The 18,589-nt window shown below is 34.1% G+C and overlaps 1 protein-coding gene, 13 non-coding genes and 2 pseudogenes across 30 annotated transcripts in view; all 16 read left to right on the plus strand.

The window, feature by feature from the left end:
• Positions 1-18,589, plus strand: part of LOC102123842 (uncharacterized) — a 124,792-nt gene that overhangs the window by 74,940 nt on the left and 31,263 nt on the right. For 16 of the 17 annotated variants that reach the window (XR_012416130.1, XR_012416123.1, XR_012416127.1 and 13 more), the window contains 6 exons: positions 511-546; positions 900-986; positions 1,901-1,982; positions 4,300-4,373; positions 5,229-8,360; positions 8,855-18,289. Coding sequence is in view for 1 of the 17 variants with exons in the window: in XM_073998234.1 (XP_073854335.1) it covers positions 927-986; positions 1,901-1,982; positions 4,300-4,373; positions 5,229-5,294 (282 nt within the window). In the remaining 16 variants the exon portion in view is untranslated. The remainder of the gene's footprint in view (positions 1-510; positions 547-899; positions 987-1,900; positions 1,983-4,299; positions 4,374-5,228; positions 8,361-8,854; positions 18,290-18,589) is intronic. The other variant, XM_073998234.1, reaches the window with a different exon arrangement.
• Positions 1,324-1,418, plus strand: LOC123574968 (small nucleolar RNA SNORD113/SNORD114 family; annotated as a pseudogene).
• On the plus strand, positions 2,602-2,673 carry LOC123574931 (small nucleolar RNA SNORD113/SNORD114 family). The gene has a single exon (XR_006700113.1). It is a non-coding gene; the product is annotated as a small nucleolar RNA SNORD113/SNORD114 family (small nucleolar RNA).
• Positions 3,642-3,713, plus strand: LOC123574944 (small nucleolar RNA SNORD113/SNORD114 family). The gene has a single exon (XR_006700126.1). It is a non-coding gene; the product is annotated as a small nucleolar RNA SNORD113/SNORD114 family (small nucleolar RNA).
• Positions 4,696-4,770, plus strand: LOC123574950 (small nucleolar RNA SNORD113/SNORD114 family). Its single transcript, XR_006700131.1, has one exon. It is a non-coding gene; the product is annotated as a small nucleolar RNA SNORD113/SNORD114 family (small nucleolar RNA).
• LOC123574943 (small nucleolar RNA SNORD113/SNORD114 family) lies at positions 5,529-5,603 on the plus strand. Its single transcript, XR_006700125.1, has one exon. It is a non-coding gene; the product is annotated as a small nucleolar RNA SNORD113/SNORD114 family (small nucleolar RNA).
• LOC123566806 (small nucleolar RNA SNORD113/SNORD114 family) lies at positions 6,445-6,518 on the plus strand. The gene has a single exon (XR_006700124.1). It is a non-coding gene; the product is annotated as a small nucleolar RNA SNORD113/SNORD114 family (small nucleolar RNA).
• Positions 8,696-8,770, plus strand: LOC123574951 (small nucleolar RNA SNORD113/SNORD114 family). Its single transcript, XR_006700132.2, has one exon. It is a non-coding gene; the product is annotated as a small nucleolar RNA SNORD113/SNORD114 family (small nucleolar RNA).
• LOC123574936 (small nucleolar RNA SNORD113/SNORD114 family) lies at positions 9,263-9,335 on the plus strand. The gene has a single exon (XR_006700118.1). It is a non-coding gene; the product is annotated as a small nucleolar RNA SNORD113/SNORD114 family (small nucleolar RNA).
• On the plus strand, positions 10,184-10,253 carry LOC123574945 (small nucleolar RNA SNORD113/SNORD114 family). Its single transcript, XR_006700127.1, has one exon. It is a non-coding gene; the product is annotated as a small nucleolar RNA SNORD113/SNORD114 family (small nucleolar RNA).
• Positions 11,392-11,466, plus strand: LOC123574941 (small nucleolar RNA SNORD113/SNORD114 family). The gene has a single exon (XR_006700122.1). It is a non-coding gene; the product is annotated as a small nucleolar RNA SNORD113/SNORD114 family (small nucleolar RNA).
• Positions 12,412-12,483, plus strand: LOC123574940 (small nucleolar RNA SNORD113/SNORD114 family). The gene has a single exon (XR_006700121.1). It is a non-coding gene; the product is annotated as a small nucleolar RNA SNORD113/SNORD114 family (small nucleolar RNA).
• Positions 13,044-13,118, plus strand: LOC123574952 (small nucleolar RNA SNORD113/SNORD114 family). The gene has a single exon (XR_006700133.1). It is a non-coding gene; the product is annotated as a small nucleolar RNA SNORD113/SNORD114 family (small nucleolar RNA).
• On the plus strand, positions 15,327-15,415 carry LOC123574962 (small nucleolar RNA SNORD113/SNORD114 family; annotated as a pseudogene).
• Positions 16,305-16,379, plus strand: LOC123574970 (small nucleolar RNA SNORD113/SNORD114 family). The gene has a single exon (XR_006700145.1). It is a non-coding gene; the product is annotated as a small nucleolar RNA SNORD113/SNORD114 family (small nucleolar RNA).
• LOC123574954 (small nucleolar RNA SNORD113/SNORD114 family) lies at positions 17,316-17,387 on the plus strand. Its single transcript, XR_006700135.1, has one exon. It is a non-coding gene; the product is annotated as a small nucleolar RNA SNORD113/SNORD114 family (small nucleolar RNA).

The following is an 18,589-nucleotide window of genomic DNA, read 5'->3' on the forward strand; positions in this document are numbered from 1 at the left end:
CTCAGGGCTGCAGACCAGTACCAGTGCCTGGCGTGTTAGGAACCAGGCCACACAGCAGGAGGTGAGTGGCGGGCGAGCTCCATCTCTTGTCAGATCAGTAGTGGCATAAATTAGATTCTCGTAGGAGCAGAACCTGTTGTGAACGGTGCGTGCCAGGGATCTAGGTCACATGCTACTTATGAGAATCTAATTCCTATGATCTGAGGTAGAACAGTTTCATCTGGAAACAACCCCTCCCTGGCCTGGTCCATGGGAAGTTTGTCTTCTACAAAACCCATCCTGGGTGCCCAAAATGTTGGGGACCACTGGTGTAGACAGTGAGAAGTAACAGTTAATGTTATTGTTCTGCATCAATGGCAAGTACCATCCTGTCCTATTTTTAGAAAAGACAAATAATAACATCAATTAGTAAATATTTATGTGACTAAATAAATGAAAGTTTGAAAGCCATTGTCAATGGAGAGAATGTCTCAATTTTTTAATCACTGGTTCTCCTTTGTATTCCTAAAGGTGGAAGCTGTCTGCAGTAGGAGCATGGAGACCAATGTGAGTAACAATCACATTTTGTCTCGGTTTGCGTGGTTTATCTCAGGGTATTCATTTTATAATGGCATTTGAAATATAATCAAACAGGGCCAAATGCACCCCAGTAATGAAGTTGGGATTGATGTATATTATGTTCTTTGATGTATATAAAACATTGAGTCTTTCTGTATCAATCAAGTTTTATTTTCTGGGTTGGTTGCAAGTTTGACATTGTTCCTGTTCTTGAGACAGAGAGAAAGAATACAAATATATAATGAAAAATTAATAAATAAGTAAATGAAATTTGGAAAGGAGGGATAAATGCAGATAAGGTCTTAATTTTTTTTATCACATGTTCTGCTTTGTAATCCTAGAATGGATGCTCTTAAACTGATTTAAGCATGCTTCCATGGTCACAAGCCCTATGGTTGCCACGGGGCATTAGGAGCATGGAGACCAATGTGAGTAATAATCAAAGTTTGCATTTTGGTGTGGGTTGTTTGCTTAAGGGTATTATTCACTCACTGTATTATTGAAAAGAGTGAAATATGATCAGAGAAGACCAATTGTTGTACAGTGACAAAATTGATATAAAGCCCTATGTAAATTAATGGATATATGAAAAACTGAAGATAATTAATAAAGGAGATACGTTGATGTAAGATGACTTTATATACGGACTAGAAATATCAAGGGTCTCCTTGAGTATTGTGAATATAGGGCTTTAAAATTATTAGTGAATGAATTAACTAATCAATGGATAATGTGGAAGTGAGTGGAGAAAAAGAGAACAAGTCCTGGATCAATGATGTGATGACCACTAGTGGCGTATGAATCTTATGTGGCATATGAGTCTTATATAGTGAATACGTGTTTGAAACTCTGAGGTCTGTTGGGGAAGATACATGGCCCATACTCTCTTTCAAATTATGCTACATAAATGTTTCAGAAATGTTTTTCTTTGTGATAATTTCATTCTATTTTTATAATTGGATCAATGTGAGAATCAATAAACAAATATATAAATAAAGATAAGGTAGATGAAGCATTGTTCAGGTATGGCAGGATATATTATTAATATGTATTGAAAACAGTGAAGTCCAAAGAGAAATAAATGGCACATGCCTGTCACCTCTTTGGCCAATGATGACATAGATAGTATAATTATAGACAATGTTCAATTTTTTGATTAGTGGCAAGTTCAAAATTGTTCATTTTCTTAAGAGAAAATGAAATAAATATACCCAGATAATTACTGCCTAAATGACCAACTAAATGAAAGGTGAAAGGCAAAGATCAATGGTGATAATGTCTCAAATTTGTGATGTCTCATCTTGGTGATCATGTCTCATCTTCTCTGCTCTGTACTCCTCAGAATGAACCTAATTGTACTGTTTTAAGAATTCTTCCATGGTCCTCTGTTTGCACCATGCTTAGGAAGGAGCATGCGGACCCAGGTGATTAATGATCAAAGTTCTTGTCTTGGTGGTTTGTTGAAGAGTATGTCAGGTATTATAAAAAAGTTTGTAATAGGCTGAGCGTGGTGACTCACACCTGTAATCCAAGCACTTTGGGAGGCCGAGGCGGGTGAATCACCTGAGGTCAGGAGTTTGAGATCAGCTTGGCCAACATGGTGAAACCCCGCCTCTACTAAAAATACAAAAATCAGCTGGGTATGGTGGCCGGTAATTCCAGCTACTCAGGAGGCTGAGGGAGGAGAATCACTTGAACCCGGGAGGAGGAGGTTGCAGTGAGCTGAGATTGCATTATTGCACTCCAGCCTGGGCAACAGAGTGAGACTCCGTTTCAAAAAAAAAAAAAAAAAAAGTTTATGATACAAAGATGGCCAATGTTATCCCAAAGATAGATATGAGAGTTATGTAAAGTATTATATTGATAATGCATAGATGAAAAACTGAGGACAATTATATCAATGTTAGAATGATTCTACATACATATATGGAATATCCAGGTTATTCTTGTTTTTTTTTTTTTTAATCATAGGGACTTATTAGTGAGTTAACAAGTCAGTCAGTAGACAAGATAGAAATGAGTGGAAAAGGAGATGATCAGTCCTGGATCGATGATGACTGCTGGTGGCGTATGAGTCTTACATGATGAATACGTGTCTGGAACTCTGAGGTCCATCACAAAAGAAACTGAGCTCCTTCTGTAGTTTGAAATGATCCTATGTATATAGATGTCAGAGATACAGAATTTATTTGTTTTTGGTCTTTGTTTTTACTTATTTTCATTGTGTTTTTATAGTTGCTCAATGTGAGAACCTATATATATATATAATTTCCATATATTACATAAAAAGATGAATAATGTTAATCATTGCCCAATTATTAAAATCTGTAGTGAGGCAAGAAACATTTCATATGTATTGAAAACATGGAAAACATGGAGTCCAAAGAGAAATAAATGGGACATGCCTGTCACCTCTTTGGCCAATGATGATATAGCCAGTATAATTATAGACAGTGTTCAAATTCTTGGCCAGTAGCAAGATCGAATTTGTTAATTTTCTTAACAGAAAATGAAATTACTACGATTAATGAAATGAAATTTTCTTAACAGACAATGAAATTAATATGAAATCCAAATAATGATTGCATAAATGACTAATTATAGGTGAAAAGCAAGAATCAATGGTGACAATGTCTCAAATTTGTTATCATCTTCTCTGTACTCATCAGAATGGATGTCCTTGTTCTAATTTGAGGATGCCTCCAAGGTCATGTACTCTGTTTGCACCATGCTTAGGAAGCAGCGTGCAGACCAATGTGAATAATAGTCAAAGTCCTTACCTTGGTTTGGGTGGTTTGTTTAAGAGTAATCAACGTATTATTTAAAAACGTGAAATACAGTCAAAGATGGCCAATGTTATTCCAGCGACACAGGAGTGACATGAAGTATTATATTGATGATGCATATACATAAAACAGGATAGTTAATGAAACACACCAGTGTTTGAGTGATTCTGTATACTGATGTGGAGTATCAAGAGTGTTACTGAGTTTTGTGAATCATGGGCCTTGAAAGTATTATTAGTGAATGAATGACTTAATCAATAGACAAGGTAGAAATGAATAGCAAAAAAAGATTGACCCTGAGTCAGTGATGACTACTGGTGGTGTATGAGTTATATATGATGAATACATATCTGGAACTCTGAGGTCCATCACAAAAGAAATCTGGCCCATTCCTTTTGATTCAGATGATCCTATGAATATGCAATGTGTTTGCTTTTGGTCTTTGGATTTGTTCACTTCATTGTATTATTATAATTGGATCAATGAACTAATTTATACATATACATGTACATATATGAAGGGGATGAAGTATTGTCCAATTATAAAATAAATGGTGAGGCAAGATGTACTATTATTTTTATATTAAAGCATTATATTAAAGCTTTAATATATTAAATAAATATCTAATATTAATGCATAATAAATGCAATATTTAATATACATTAAATATAATAATATATTAAAATATTATATTAAAGCACTGAAGTCCCAAGAGAAATAAATGTTACACCACTGTAACTTCTTTGACTAAGGATGATACAGATGGTATTTATAGATAATGGTCAACCTCAGGGTCAAGGAAAGTTGCACAAGGTGTTCATTTTCTTAAGAGAAAATGAAATAAGTATCCTTCAGATAATGATTTCTCAAATATCTTCCTAAAGGGAAGATGATAAACACAGATCAAGGAGGACTGTTTAATCTGTTTGTGATGTGCTCTGCATTGTGGCCTCAGGATGGATGTTTGCCAGCCGATTCCATGGTTACAAGCTCTACAGCTGCATCTATGTTAGGAGCATGAAGACCAATGTGAGTAATAGTCAAGCTCCTTCTTGTTTTGACCATTTAAAAATGTTATTTGCTATATTATTAAAAAGTATTAAACACAATAAAAGAAGGTGAAATATGCAATAATTAAAATTAGATTAAAAACTTTAGGTTAATTAATGCATATGTGAAACATTGAGCTCAGTTAATGAAAGAAATATGGTCTTTGTGGAAATGATTATATGAATGAATGCTAGGAATATTCAGGAATCTTATTCTCTTTTTGAAGACTTATGTGTATTTCCTTGTTAGTGAATTAGTCAACAAACAAATTAAGATGGTAATAGAGAAAGAGGGCTGATCCTGGACCAGTGATGGCGACTGGTGGTGTGTGAGTCATGCACAGTGAATATCATGTGTTGGGAACTCTGAGGTCCAATACAATGGGATCTTGTCCATTCCCCCTTATAAACAGATGTCAGGATACAGGATATACAAGGATCTTCTTCATGATCTTTGTGCTCATGAATTTAAAAAATATCATTGTAAAAGAATCAAAGGCAGGATGAATAAATCAGTGTGTAAATGAAGAAGATGAGGTGAAGCATTGTTTATTACTAAAATATGTACTAAGAAAAATGTATTTTAATTTAAACTGGAATGGATAATATAGGCATGGATGAAAGATATTATGTCTTGGACCAAAAATAACATAGATTGTGATAGGTTATAGTTATTACTTTCAATTAGTTGCAGCCTTGAAGTCTATTTTATTAATAACTATTACCGTTAATTAATAAAAGCCAAAGTGACAATGTAAATGAATGGTGAAGTGTATGGATTGATGGAAAGAATGTCTCAATATTTTGATTGTCTTCTCTGCTTTGCACTCTTCAGAATGGATGCACTGAGCTGATTATGAATTTAGCCCTGATCAAGACTTGTGTTGCTGTCGTGCTATGAAAGATTCCAGTGTGAGTAATAGCCACGATCTTGTGTTGTTTGGGTGGTTTGTTTAAGGATATTTACTGTGTCACTGAAAATTTTAAAAAGTCAGATAATATGTATATATATATAATGAATGTCAATTATAGACTTGAATTATGGGAACCATAAATTTTTATAATTATTACACATGAATTACTGAATTAATCAACGAATAATGTCTAACTGAATGAAGAGAAAGTGGGCCCTTCCTGGACCAATGATGATAAATACCGGCATATGAGTCTTGGATGATGAATAATACATGTCTGGAACTCTGAGGTCCAACACAAAAGAAAGCCAGTTTTTTCCGCTCATGTATTTTCACTCTGTTATTATAATTGGATCAATAAAAGAATCAATGAACAAATATATAACTAAATAAAGATGACTCGTGTGAAGCATTGTCCAATTATAAAAATAGATGATGTGGCAAGAAATAATATTAATATATACTGGAAACTCTGAACTTCAAAGAGAAATAAATGGTACATGATTGTTAAATCTTTGGCTAAGTATGATGTAGACAGTAATAGGTAAATATCTGTGTTCATTTTCTGGGTCAGTGGCAAGATTGACATTGTTAGCCTACATAGGAGAAAAATAAACATTATTACAAATTACTAATTATGTATGACTGAATACCTGAAAAGAGGAATTGAAGGACCAGTGGAAAGAATGTTACAACCTTTTAAAATCATCTGCTCTGCTCTGTGATCCTCAGAATGAAAGCACTTGAGTTGATTCAAGCACTCTTCTATGGTCATGATCTCTGTGGTTGCCTCTGTGTGTTAGGAGCATACAGACCAATGTGAGTAGTAATTAATGTTGTTATACCAAATCCAGCAGCTTTTAGAATGGTATTTGCTGCATTATTTTAGAGTTTTAAATATAATCAAATAAGGGAAGTCTGTCCATGTTAAATATCAGATTGATATGAAGCATTATACTGAGTAATGCAGCTCAGTTAATGAAAGAAATTTGGTCTCTGTGGAAAGGATTATACAGATGGATGTTAGGGATATTCAGAATCTAATTCTTATTTTTCTTTTCAGATTTCTGTGTATTTCTTTGTTAATATATTAATCAGTAAATAAATTTAGATGGGAATAGAGAAAGAGGGCTGATCTGGACCAATGATGACCACTGGTGGCGTATGAGTTATGCACATGAATACCATGTTTCTAGAACTCTGAGGTCCAACACAAATGGGATCTAGTCCATTCATCCTTTGTGAAGGGATCCAATGGACAGGTATCAGGATATGCAAGGATCTTTTTCGGGATTTTTGTGTTAGTATTTAAAAAATACTATTTTAAAAGAATCAAGGGCAGGATAAATAAATGAATGTATAAACGAATAGAAATGAAGAGAGTGAAGCGTTGTTTATTGCTAAAATATGTAATAAAGAAAATGGACTATTGGTGTAAGTTAGAATGGATAATATATGGATGGAATTTATTATGTCTTGGACTAAAGATGACATCAACTGTGATGAATAATAGTTATTACTCTCAGTCAGTTACACATTTGAAGTTCATTTTATTGAGAGAAAAATAAGCAAATATTTCTATAAATTATTATTATTATTATTATTATTATTATTACTTTGAGACAGAGTTTGGCTCTTGTCACCCAGGTTGGTCTGCAGTGGCACAATTTTGGCTCGCTGCACCCTCAGCCTGCTAGGTTCAAGTGATTCCCCTGTCTCAGATTCCCAGGTAGCTGGGATTACAGGCGCCCGCCACCACGCCTGGCTAATTTTTGTATTTTTAGTACAGATGGGGTTTCACCATGTTGGCCAGGCTGATCTTGAGCTCCTGACCTCAGATGATCCACCCACCTCAGCCTCCCAGAGTGCTGGGATTATAGGCGTGAGCCACTGTGCCTGGCCCCATAAATTTTTAAAAACCAAAAAGATAGCACAAACGAATAGTGGAATATATCAGTCAGTGGAGAGAAATTCTCAATCTTTTATCATCTTCTCTGCTTTGTATGAAGATGGATCAGAATGAATGCATCAAGTGGGCTTAAGCATTCTGCTTGATGGAAAGCTGTATTGCTGTTGTGTTTGGAAAGAAACTAACGTGAGTAATAGCCAAAATTTTGGTCTTCCTTTGGGTACTTGACTAAAAGTATTCATAGTATTATTAAAAATTTTAAATTATTATAAAGTTAACCATGGCCCAATGGTTAACATAATATAGAACAGTATGTTTATTAATCAATAATGTGCCACATAGAGGTGAATGAATGAAAGTGACATTGTCTAATGTGGAAAGGATTCTGTAGACAGACGCTTGGTATGTCTGGCATCATGTTCATAGGTTTTTGTGAATCATGTTCTTACTTTACTCTTATAAGTTGATTAATGATTTATTCAAAACAAAAGTAGAAATATATGAAAATTGAGACCAATGATGGCGTGAGCCATATACAATGAGTTAGACATGTCTGGACTTTGATGTCCAACACAAAAGACATATAGTCTATATTCTTCATATAAGGCATCCTCTAGGCCCATGTTGAGAATATCCAAGGATCTTGCACTTGATCTTTGGGTTCATATATTTTCATTCTAGTATTATAATTGGATCAATGAAATAACCAATCAATAAGTAAATTAATGAAGTATTGTTCAAATTAAAAATATGTAGTGAGCAAAGAAACACTACTAATATATTATGAAAACACTGAACTCTAATTTGAAATAATTTTACATGACTTTTACCTCCTTAGCTCAGAATGGTGTAGATGGTATAAGTTACAGACACTGTTCATGTTCTGGACAGATGGCGATTTTGAATTTGTTCATTCTCTTAAGAGAAAAAAATACTCGAAATGTGTGATTACTGAAATGACTGACTGAAGGTGAAAAGCAAGGATCAGTGGAGAGAAAGTCCCAGATGTCTGTCCTCCTTCTTCGTTTTAAAATCATCTGTTCTGTCCTGTATTTCTCACACTGGACCCATCTGAGCTGATTTAAGAATTCTTCCATGGTTATGACTGTATGATTGAATCTCTATTAAGAGCTTGGAGACCAATGTGAGTAAGAGTCAAAATTTTTGTCATGGCTTGGGTGGTTTGTTTAAGGATGTTCACTATATTTTAAAAAGTGTGAAATATAATCACAAAAGGCCTAATGTAAACATCATGATTTGGGATTAACATGAATCATTATACTGATTAATACATATATGAAAAACTGAGGATAAATAATAAAATTTAAATACTGATTTGTGAATAATGATGGATACCTAACAAATAGGTATGCTTTTGTTGGAGGTTTGTGAATCATCAGCTTTAAAAAATATTATCGGTGAATTTATGAATTAATCAATAAACAATGTTGTAAAGAATGAAGAGAAAGTGGGCCTTCCTGGACCAATGATGACAATTGCCGGCGTATGAGTGTTGGGTGATGAATAATACGTGTGTAGAACTCTGAGGTCCAACATACAAAACACCTCAATAAGCAAGGATCAGTGGAGGAATATCTAATTTAAAAAAAACATCTTCTTTTTTTTTGTACTCCTCAGAGTGATAATCTCGAGGTGATTTATGCATTCTTCCGTGGCCACCAGCCTTATGGTTGCATCTCTGTGTTAGAGCTTAGAGATCAATGTGAGTAATAGTCAAAGTTCTTGGTGTGGTTTAGGTGGTTTAAGGTATTCACTGCATTACTAAAAAGTATCAAATATAGTCACATAAGGCCCGCTGTTACAAATGACACATATGAAGCATTATATTGATTAATACATGTGTGAAAAGCTGAGGATAATTAAAGCAGGAGATACATGGAGATGAGATGATAATATGTACAGATTAAGAATATCAAGGCTGTTCTTGGGGTTTTGTGAATCATAGGGTTTTGATTTATTGTTAGTGAACTAATGATTAAGTCAACAGACAACATAGAAATGAATGGAGAAAAGGAGGCCCAATCCTGGATCGATGATGACCACTGGTGGTGTATGAGTCATACATGATGAATTATGTGTCTGGAACTCTGAGGTCCTTCACAAAAGAAATTGGGTCTTTTTGTTCATTCTTTCTTATGTTATTATTATGACTGGGTCAATGAAAGAATCAGTAAACAAATATATAAATGAATCAAGGTAAAATGGGGGAAACGTCTAATTATAAAAATTTGTAGTGAGGCAAGGAATTTTGTTAATATGTGTAGAAAACACCAAAATCCAAAGAGAAGTAAATGGTGCATAATGGTTTATTTTGGCAAAGGATGATATGGACAGTATTAATTAGGTAATGTTTTTGTTCTGGGTCAGTGGCAAGTTCAAAATTGTTCATTTTAAGAGAAAAGGAAATAAATATACTCCAAGTAATGATTGCCTGAATTAATGACTAAATGGAAGATGATAAGCAAGGATCAATGCAGGATTTTCTCATTTTTTAATCATCTGTTTTGCTCTGTACTCCTCAGAATAGATGCTTTAGAGGTGATTCAATCTCTCATCCCTGCTCACCAGCATGTTGGTTGCATCTCGTTTTGGAGTATGAAGGCCAATATGAGTAATAGTCAATGTTCCTGTCTTTGTTGGTGTAGCTTTTTAAAAAAGATATTTCCTATGTTATTAAAATGTGCCAAATATAACCAAAGAGGCCCAAACATGCCAATTTTACTATCAGATTGATAGACGTATTATAGTGATTGGTCAATATATGGACCAAAGAAGATCATTACCATGGAAGATAGTATGAAGAGATTTAGTCTGTGGAAATGAATCTATAGATGAATGTTAGGAATCTTTATGAATACTATTCTTGTGTTTTCTGACTGATGTGTATTTATTATTAATGAATTAATCAATGGATAAATTTGTATTAGTGTGAAATCAAAGAGATCCTGGACCAATGATGACAACTGGTGTGAGTCATGCATAATGAATACCATGTATCTGGAACTCTGAGGTCCAACACAAATGGCATCTAATCCATTCCCCATTTCGAAGGGATCTTATGCACAGATGTCAGAATCTATGAGGATGTTGTTGTTGATATTTTTGTTCATGAATTTTAAAAATATTATTGTAAATGAATCAAGGACAGAATAAATAAACAAATGTATAAATTAATAGAGATGAAGAGGGTGAAGCATTGTTTATTACTAAACTTCAGAGTAAGGAAAATGAATATTAATAGAAATGGAATGAGTAATAAGTTGATCAAGGATATTATGTCTTGAACTAAGGATGACACAGTTCTTGCTGTCAGTTGCAAGTTTTGAAGTTTATTATGTGAAAAATATATAAATATTAGCATAAATTAGTAAAAGCCTAAAAGGCAGTGCTAACAAATGGCAAACAACGTGGATTAATGGAGAGAACATCTCAATGTTTTTCTGTGCTTTCTACTCTTCAGAATGGATGCAGCAAGCTGTTTCAACCATTCTGTTGGGCTCAAGATTGTTGTGTTGCCTCTGTGTTTGGAAAGAGACCAAGGTGAATTACAGTCAAAGTTCTTATCTTGGTTTCAACAATTTGTTTGAGGATATTCTTGGCATTATTATAAAATGTATTAAATTATTCAGTTAGAGAGGAGAGATACGCTCAAGAGAAATATTATACAACATGGTGATTGTAGTTAATGTTATACGTCATATTCTTGAAAAATGCTAGAGAGTAGCTGTTAAGTATTCTCACCACAAAATGATAACTATGAGATGTAATACATATGTCAGTTAGATAGATTCCATATCTAAGTTATTCCATAATGTATATATACTTCAGAACATCATGTTGTGCATGATAAATACATACAATTTTATCTGTCAATCAAAAAATTAAAAAGTCTTAAATTAATACACAGTTAACCACAGCTCTGTGATGAGTATGACCTGAAACAGTATGTTGTTTAATTTATCATGTGCAACATTGAGGTCAATAAATGAAAGAGATCTAGTCTATGTTGAAAGTGACTCTGTAGATGTTATAGATATTCAAAGTCCTTGTTGTTGGCTTTGCATGAACCATGTATTTGTTTTTATTAATGTCATTAATATGATCATTTAATTGATAAAAATATAGGAACACATGAAGGAGAGGAGACCCAATCATGGACCAATGATGACAAATGGTGGCATTGGAGTTATGGACGATGAATTACATGTGTCTGAAACTCTGAGGTCCAACACAACACATAATTAGTCTGTTCTGTCTGTTGAAATTGAGTTACAGAGAAATGTCAGGAATATATAGATAATATCCATGTATTGATTCCATAGATTGATATTTATTATTATCAATGGATCAATGATAGATTCATTAAACTAATATAAATTAATGTATAACGAACAAGAGGGTCAAACATTGTCCAATATGAACATATGTGTGGAGGCAAGAAATGTTATTAATCAAAATTTAAAGCACTGACATTCATTTGCAAATAAATGGATAAAAGATATTACCACTTGTGGTAAGAATCATATAGAAATTGATAAGAGTTGATTTTATTGTTCTGGGTTAGTCCCGTGATGGAAGTATTCCTTTGCATAAGATAAATAAATATATATATACACACACACGCGCACACACACACACACATAGTGAACAAATAAATAACTACATGACCTAGTAAATGAAATGCAGAAAGTAGGAATCAAGAATCAATGGAGATAAGGTCTTAATTTTGTTATCATTTGCTCTGCTTCATACCCTTAGAATGAACACACTCAGGTGATTTAAGCACTCTTCCATGGCTACGAGCTCTGTGGTTGCCTCTGTATATTAAGAACACAGAGATTAAAGTGAGTAATGACTGACATTCTTTTCTTGGTTTCAATATTTCTTTTATCTTAAGATTATTCACTATATTATTAAAAAGCATGAAATATAATGAATGCAATTATAACTCAGTAATAAATATGAGATATATGAAATATTATATCCATTAATGCATGTATTAAAAATAGGATAATTAATGAAACTGTTATGTTGATGTTAGAATAATTCTATATAGAAATTAGGGATATAAGGACTCTTCTTGAGTTTTTGTGAGTAGTAACACTATAATTGTATGATATAATGAATTAATCAATAAACAAATGTAGGTGACAATAGAGTAAAAGGGCCAATCCTAGATCAATGATGACTACTGGTGGCGTATGAGTCATATACGATGAATACGCGTCTAGAACTCTGAGATCCAATGTGAAAGGATGTAATTCATTTACTCTGGTTGAAGTGATGCTGTAGCCAGTTGTCGCGACTATACAAGGATCTTGGTTTTGGTCTTCATGCTATGCAGAGAATGTCTTTTGTGTTTTTTTGCCATTTTCTCTGATTTGTATTTCTCGGAATGGACCCACTCAAGCTGACTTGAGAATTCCTCCTTGGTCACAAGCTTTTGGGTTGCATGTCTGCATTAGGAGCCTAGAGAACAATGTGAGTAATAGCTAAAGTTCTTGTCTTGTTTTGCATGGTTTGTTTATGGGCAGTCACTATATTATTAAAAAGTGTGAAATATAATCAAAGAAGGTGAGCTGTAGCTTAGTAATAAGCATGGGATTAATATGAGGTATTATATTTTTTAATGTGTACATGAAATACTACAATTATTATTAACATTAAGAGATATTGAAGTGAGAATGATTTTAAGTACATGTTAGGGATATAAATCTCTTGAATTTTTGTGAATCAGAGTTTTAAAATTATAATTATTAAATCAATAAATAACTTAGAAATGAATTGAGTAAAAGTGGGCCCTTCCTGGATCAATGATGAAACTTGCCAGCATATGAGTCTTGGATAATGAATGATATGTGTGTGGAACTCTGAGGTCCAACACAAAAGAAAAGTGATGTTTTTTTCCATGCACTTTCATTCTATTATTATAATCAGATCAATAAAAGCATCAATGAACAAAAGTATAAGTAAATCGAGATAAAATAGATGAGGCATTATCCAAATATAGAAATATGTGGGAAGGCAAGAAGTATTATTACTATACATTGAAATCATGAAATTCAATGAGAAATTAATGGTATGTGACTTTTACCTCTTTGGCTAATGATACACAGACAGTTTAAATTGTAGGCAATGTTCATGCTCTGAGTCTGTGGCAAATCTGAAGTTGTTCGTTTTTAGAGAAAATGTAATATCCTCCCAAGGAATGTTTGCCTTAATTACCGGCTGAACGGTGGACACAAAGCAGGGAACCATGGCCATAACGTCTCAAATTTTTAATCAACAGTCCTACTTTGTGCACCTCAGAATGGGCTCACTTGAGTTGTCTCAAGCACCCCTTCATGCCCACAGGCTGTACAGTTGCATCTGTGTGTTAGGAGCTTGGAGTCCACTGTAAGTAATAGTCAATGTTCTTGGCTTGAGTACTTTTTTTAAGGATAGTTACTACAGCATTAAAAATTATACAGTATATTAAAGAAGGCCAACTGCAGCCCAGTGACAAATGTGAAATTGATGTGGAGCAGTCTATTGATGAATTAATTCAATTAATTCATTTAAGAAAACTGAGGATATTTAGTAAAGGAGGTACATTGACCTGAGAATGATTCTATACACATATTAGGGACATCAAGGCTTTTTTCAGGTTTTGTGCATTATGGCACTTTAAACACATTATTAGTAAATTACTGAATTAATCAATAAACAATGTAGAAACAAATGAAGAAAAGATGGGCCATACCTGGACCAATGATGATGACTGGTGGTATACGACTCAAAGGTATAAGAAGTGTTTTTGTTAGTGGCAAGTTCAGAGTCATTTGTTTCAAGAGAATATGAAATAAATATATTCCAAATAATGATGATTTAAGTGATAAAGGAAAGGTGAAAGGCAAGGATCATTGGAGGAATGTCTGAATTTTTAGATCATCTGTTCTGTTTACACTCCTCAGAATGGCTTCACTCCATCTGATTTAAGCACTCTTCTGTGGCATGTGCACTATGGTTGGTTCTGTGTGTTAGGAGCACGCAGACCATTGGGAGTATGCATTCATTTCCTCTCTTTACAAGGTCCAGTAAGTTGGTGTCAGTGACATACAAGAATCTTTGTGTTCATGCATTCTTTTTTTTGAGATGGAGTCTCTCTCTGTTGCTCAGGCTGGAGTGCAGCAGTGCGATCTCGGCTTACTGCAAGCTCTGCCTCCCAGGTTCAAGCAATTCTCTGCCTCCGCCTCTCGAGTAGCTGGGATTACAGGCACCCGCCACCACGCCTGGCTAATTTTTGTATTTTCAGTACAGAGGGGGTTTCACCATCTTGCCCAGGCTGGCTTGAATTCCTGACCTCGTGATCCGCCCTCCTCAACCTCCCAAAGTGCTGGGATTACAGGCATAAGCCGCCACGCCCGGCTGTGTTCATGCATTCTTAAAAATTATAAGGAATCACTGATAGAGTAGATAAACAAATACATAATGAATAAACATCAAGGTGGTAAAGCGTGCTCATTGTTAAAATATACAGGAGGGAAAAATAGTATTAATATAAATTGGAACAAGTGTATTTTGTCTTAGACTAACAGTGATAACTGAAAGTGAGAATTTTGATGATTCACTTGTGTATTTCGTGTTTGATTTATTAAGAGAAAAATAAATATTGATATAAATTTATAAAATGCCTGAATGACTATATAAAGGGATGGAGGTGTCTGTGGCTCAATGAAGAGAATATGTAATCATCTCCTGTGCTCTGATTTGTATGTTCTTCCACGCTCACGAACTCTGTGTTTGTATCTATGTGTTAGGAGCATAGAGACCAGCATCAGCAGTGGTAAAAATTCCGTTGGTTTGAGTGATTCAAAGAATGTCAATCATGCTAATGTTTTATTTCAGGTTGATATGCAGTATTACGTTGATTAATGCTATGTGAAAAACTGAATTCATTTAAAGAAAGGGATTTAGGCTCTTTGTGATAGTATAGATGAATGTGAGTGATATTGAAGAGCTTATTTTTTGTGGTTTATATGTATGTCTTTATTAATGAATTACTCAATAAACAAGTGTAGGTATGAATGAAGAGAAAGAAGGCCAATCCTGGACCATCGATGACAACTGGTGGCTTACGTGATTGTATATGCTGGTTGTATATGAAGAATAGTACATATCTGAAACTTTGAGGTCCAACACAAATAGAATCTAGTCCATTCCCATATATTATAAAGTGATATAATAGACGGATACCTGAAATGTACAAGGAGTTTGTGATTAGTCTTGTGTGCGAGAGGTTTAAAAATATTGTAAAAGTAGCAATGGCAGAATAAACAAATAAATGTACAAATAAAATAAAACAAATAAAAATGAAAAGGACAAAGCCTTGTTCATTGCTGAAATATGCAGTAAGGAAAATACTGTTAATGTACATTGGAATGGATAATAAATGGAGCAGGTGTATAATATTTCTGACTAAAGATGATAGAGACAATAGTAATAATTACTGATAAGTCATAGCCAGTTATTGCCCCAAGTCAATTACAAGTTTGAAGTTCATAAGAAGAAAAATAAATAAATATTACCATAAATTAATAAATACCTAAACGACTAAGTGAATGAAAGAAAGAAATTATAGCTCAACGGACAGAATGTCTCAATCTTTTTATCATCATCTCCACCTAGCACCCTTCCATGCAGATGCAGTTAGCTGATTTGAGCACTCTGCAACAATCAAGTTTCTCATGTTAACTCCGTTCAAAAAGAGATCAATGTGAATATAGTCAGTCAGTGTTCTTGTCTTGGTTTCATTTGTTTGTGAGTATTCATGGTATTATTAAAAAGTATTAATCAAATAGTTAATAACAAGTATAATGTAAAATATGATGTTGATTAATCCCTAATACTGACATCATTAAATGAAAAAGATGGAATGTATATGGGAAATGGTTGTATTGATAGCTGTTAGCACTATTCTAGCATTTTATTTTTGCATTTTTCTGACTCACTGATTTTCAGTGAATTAGTGATTCAGTCTCTGCAAATGTAAGAGTGAATGAAGAAAAAGTTGGCCAATGAGTACACACAGAACAATGATTACAGATAGTGGTGCAGGAGTCATAAACGATGAGTAATATGTGTGTGGAACTCTGAGCATCAACACGAAACGTATTTATTCTTTCTGTTTGGAATAATCCTATAGACAGATGTTTGGCATACATAAGGACCATGTTCTTATTTTAGATTCATAGATTTAGATTTATTAATATTAAAGAATTAATGATAGGACCATTAAACAAATATAAGTAAACAGATAAAATTGAAGAGAGTGCAGCACTGTTCAGCTATAAAAGTATGTAGTGAGGCAATCAATATTATTAATACAAGTAGAGAAAACTAACATCCATTAAGAAAATATTGGATCAAAGATGTTCCCTCTTTCTTTGGCTTAAAATCATATAGACACTAATAATAGTAAGAATCAATTTTATTATTCTGAACCAGTTCCTCTAAGTTCGAGGTTGTCCCTTTTGTTAAGAGAAAAAACATATACTTCATGGAAAATTATTAAGTACCTGAATGATCAAGTAAAAGAAATGCAGACAGCAAGAATTATAGAGGATGAGGTGTCTGTTTTTTAAAATATCGACTCTGCTTTGTTTTCATCAGAATGAGTGCGCTTGAGCCGATTGAAACATTCCTCCTTGCATCTTTGTTCTATGATTGCATCTATTTGTTAGTAGCACAGAGACCAATGTGAGTAATCATTAAAATTCTTCTCTTGGTTTGCATAGTTATTTCAAAATATTCAATGAATTACTAAAAAAGTGTATACTATAATCAAAGATGACGAGTGGTATTCTAGCAATAAATAGGGGACTCATGTGAAGCGTTATATTGATAATGCATCTACGAAAAACTGAGGATAGTGAATGAAACAGCCGTATCCTTATTAGAAGGATTCATTGTAGGGATTAGGAATCTCTAAGCTCTTATTGAGATTTCATGAACCACGATTTTAAAATGTATGGTCAGTGGATTAATAAATCATTAGTAAGTAATCAGAAGTGAGTGGAGAGAAAGAGCACCTATCCTGTGGGTTGATGATGACTACTGGTGGTGTATGAGTCATCTACAATGAATATGTCTCTGGAACTCTGAGGTGTGTCACAAAAGAAATCTAGCCCATTTTCTATGTTTGATACAATCCTTTAGATGGGTATCACGAGCATAGAGTGGGTTTGTTTTTGGTCTTTGTACTCATACATTTTCATTCTATTTTTATTATTGAGTTAATGTGAGAATCAACAAACAAATATAAAAATAAAGATATATTGGCCGGGTGTGGTGGCTCAAGCCTGTAATCCCAGCACTTTGGGAGGCCGAGACGGGCGGATCACAAGGTCAGGAGATCGAGACCATCCTGGCTAACACAGTGAAACCCCGTCTCTACTAAAAAAAAAAAAAAATACAAAAAACTAGCCGGGCGAGGTGGTGGGCGCCTGTAGTCCCAGCTTCTCGGGAGGCTGAGGCAGGAGAATGGCGAAAACCCGGGAGGCGGAGCTTGCAGTGAACTGAGATCCGGCCACTGCACTCCAGCCTGGGCGACAGAGCGAGACTCCGTCTCAAAAAAAAAAAAAAAAAAAAAAAAGATATATTGGGTGAAGTGTTGCACAATTATAAAAATAGATGGTGAGACAAATACTATTAATATGTATTGGAAATAGCGAAGTTCAAAGAGAAATAAATGTTACATGTCTGTCACCTCTTTGGCTAATGATATAGAGAGGATGATTATAGACAGTGTTTGTATTCTGGGTCAGTGGCAAATTCAGAATTGTTCATCTTCTTAAGAGAAAGTGAAATAAATATACTGTACTCTAAATAATGGTAGCCTAAATGACTAAAGAAATGCAAAAAGCAAGGATCAATGGTGATAATGTCTCAAATTTGTTATCATCTTCTCTGCACTGTACTACTCAGAATGGACATCGTTGTTCTGTCTTGAGAATTCCTCTAGGGTCACATGCTCTGTTTGCACCGTGCTTAGGAAGGAACCTGCAGACCAATGTGAGTAATGGTCAGAGTCCTTATTGTGGTTTGGGTGGTTTGTTTAAGAGTAATCAATGTATTATTAAAAAGTGTGAAATATAGTCAAAGATGGTTAATGTTATCCTGATGGTAGACATGGCAGTGACATGAAGTATTATATTGATAATGGATGTATGAAAAACTGAGGATAATTAATGAAACAGATAATATCAATGTTAGAATGATTCTGGATACAGATCAGAAATATCAAGGCTGTTCTTGGAGTTTTTCGAATCATAGGCTTTGAAATTATTATTAGTAAATTAATGAGGCAACCAA

The sequence above is a fragment of the Macaca fascicularis genome, chromosome 7 (assembly GCF_037993035.2).
Source record: "Macaca fascicularis isolate 582-1 chromosome 7, T2T-MFA8v1.1".
In the NCBI taxonomy this organism is placed as follows: domain Eukaryota; kingdom Metazoa; phylum Chordata; class Mammalia; order Primates; family Cercopithecidae; genus Macaca; species Macaca fascicularis.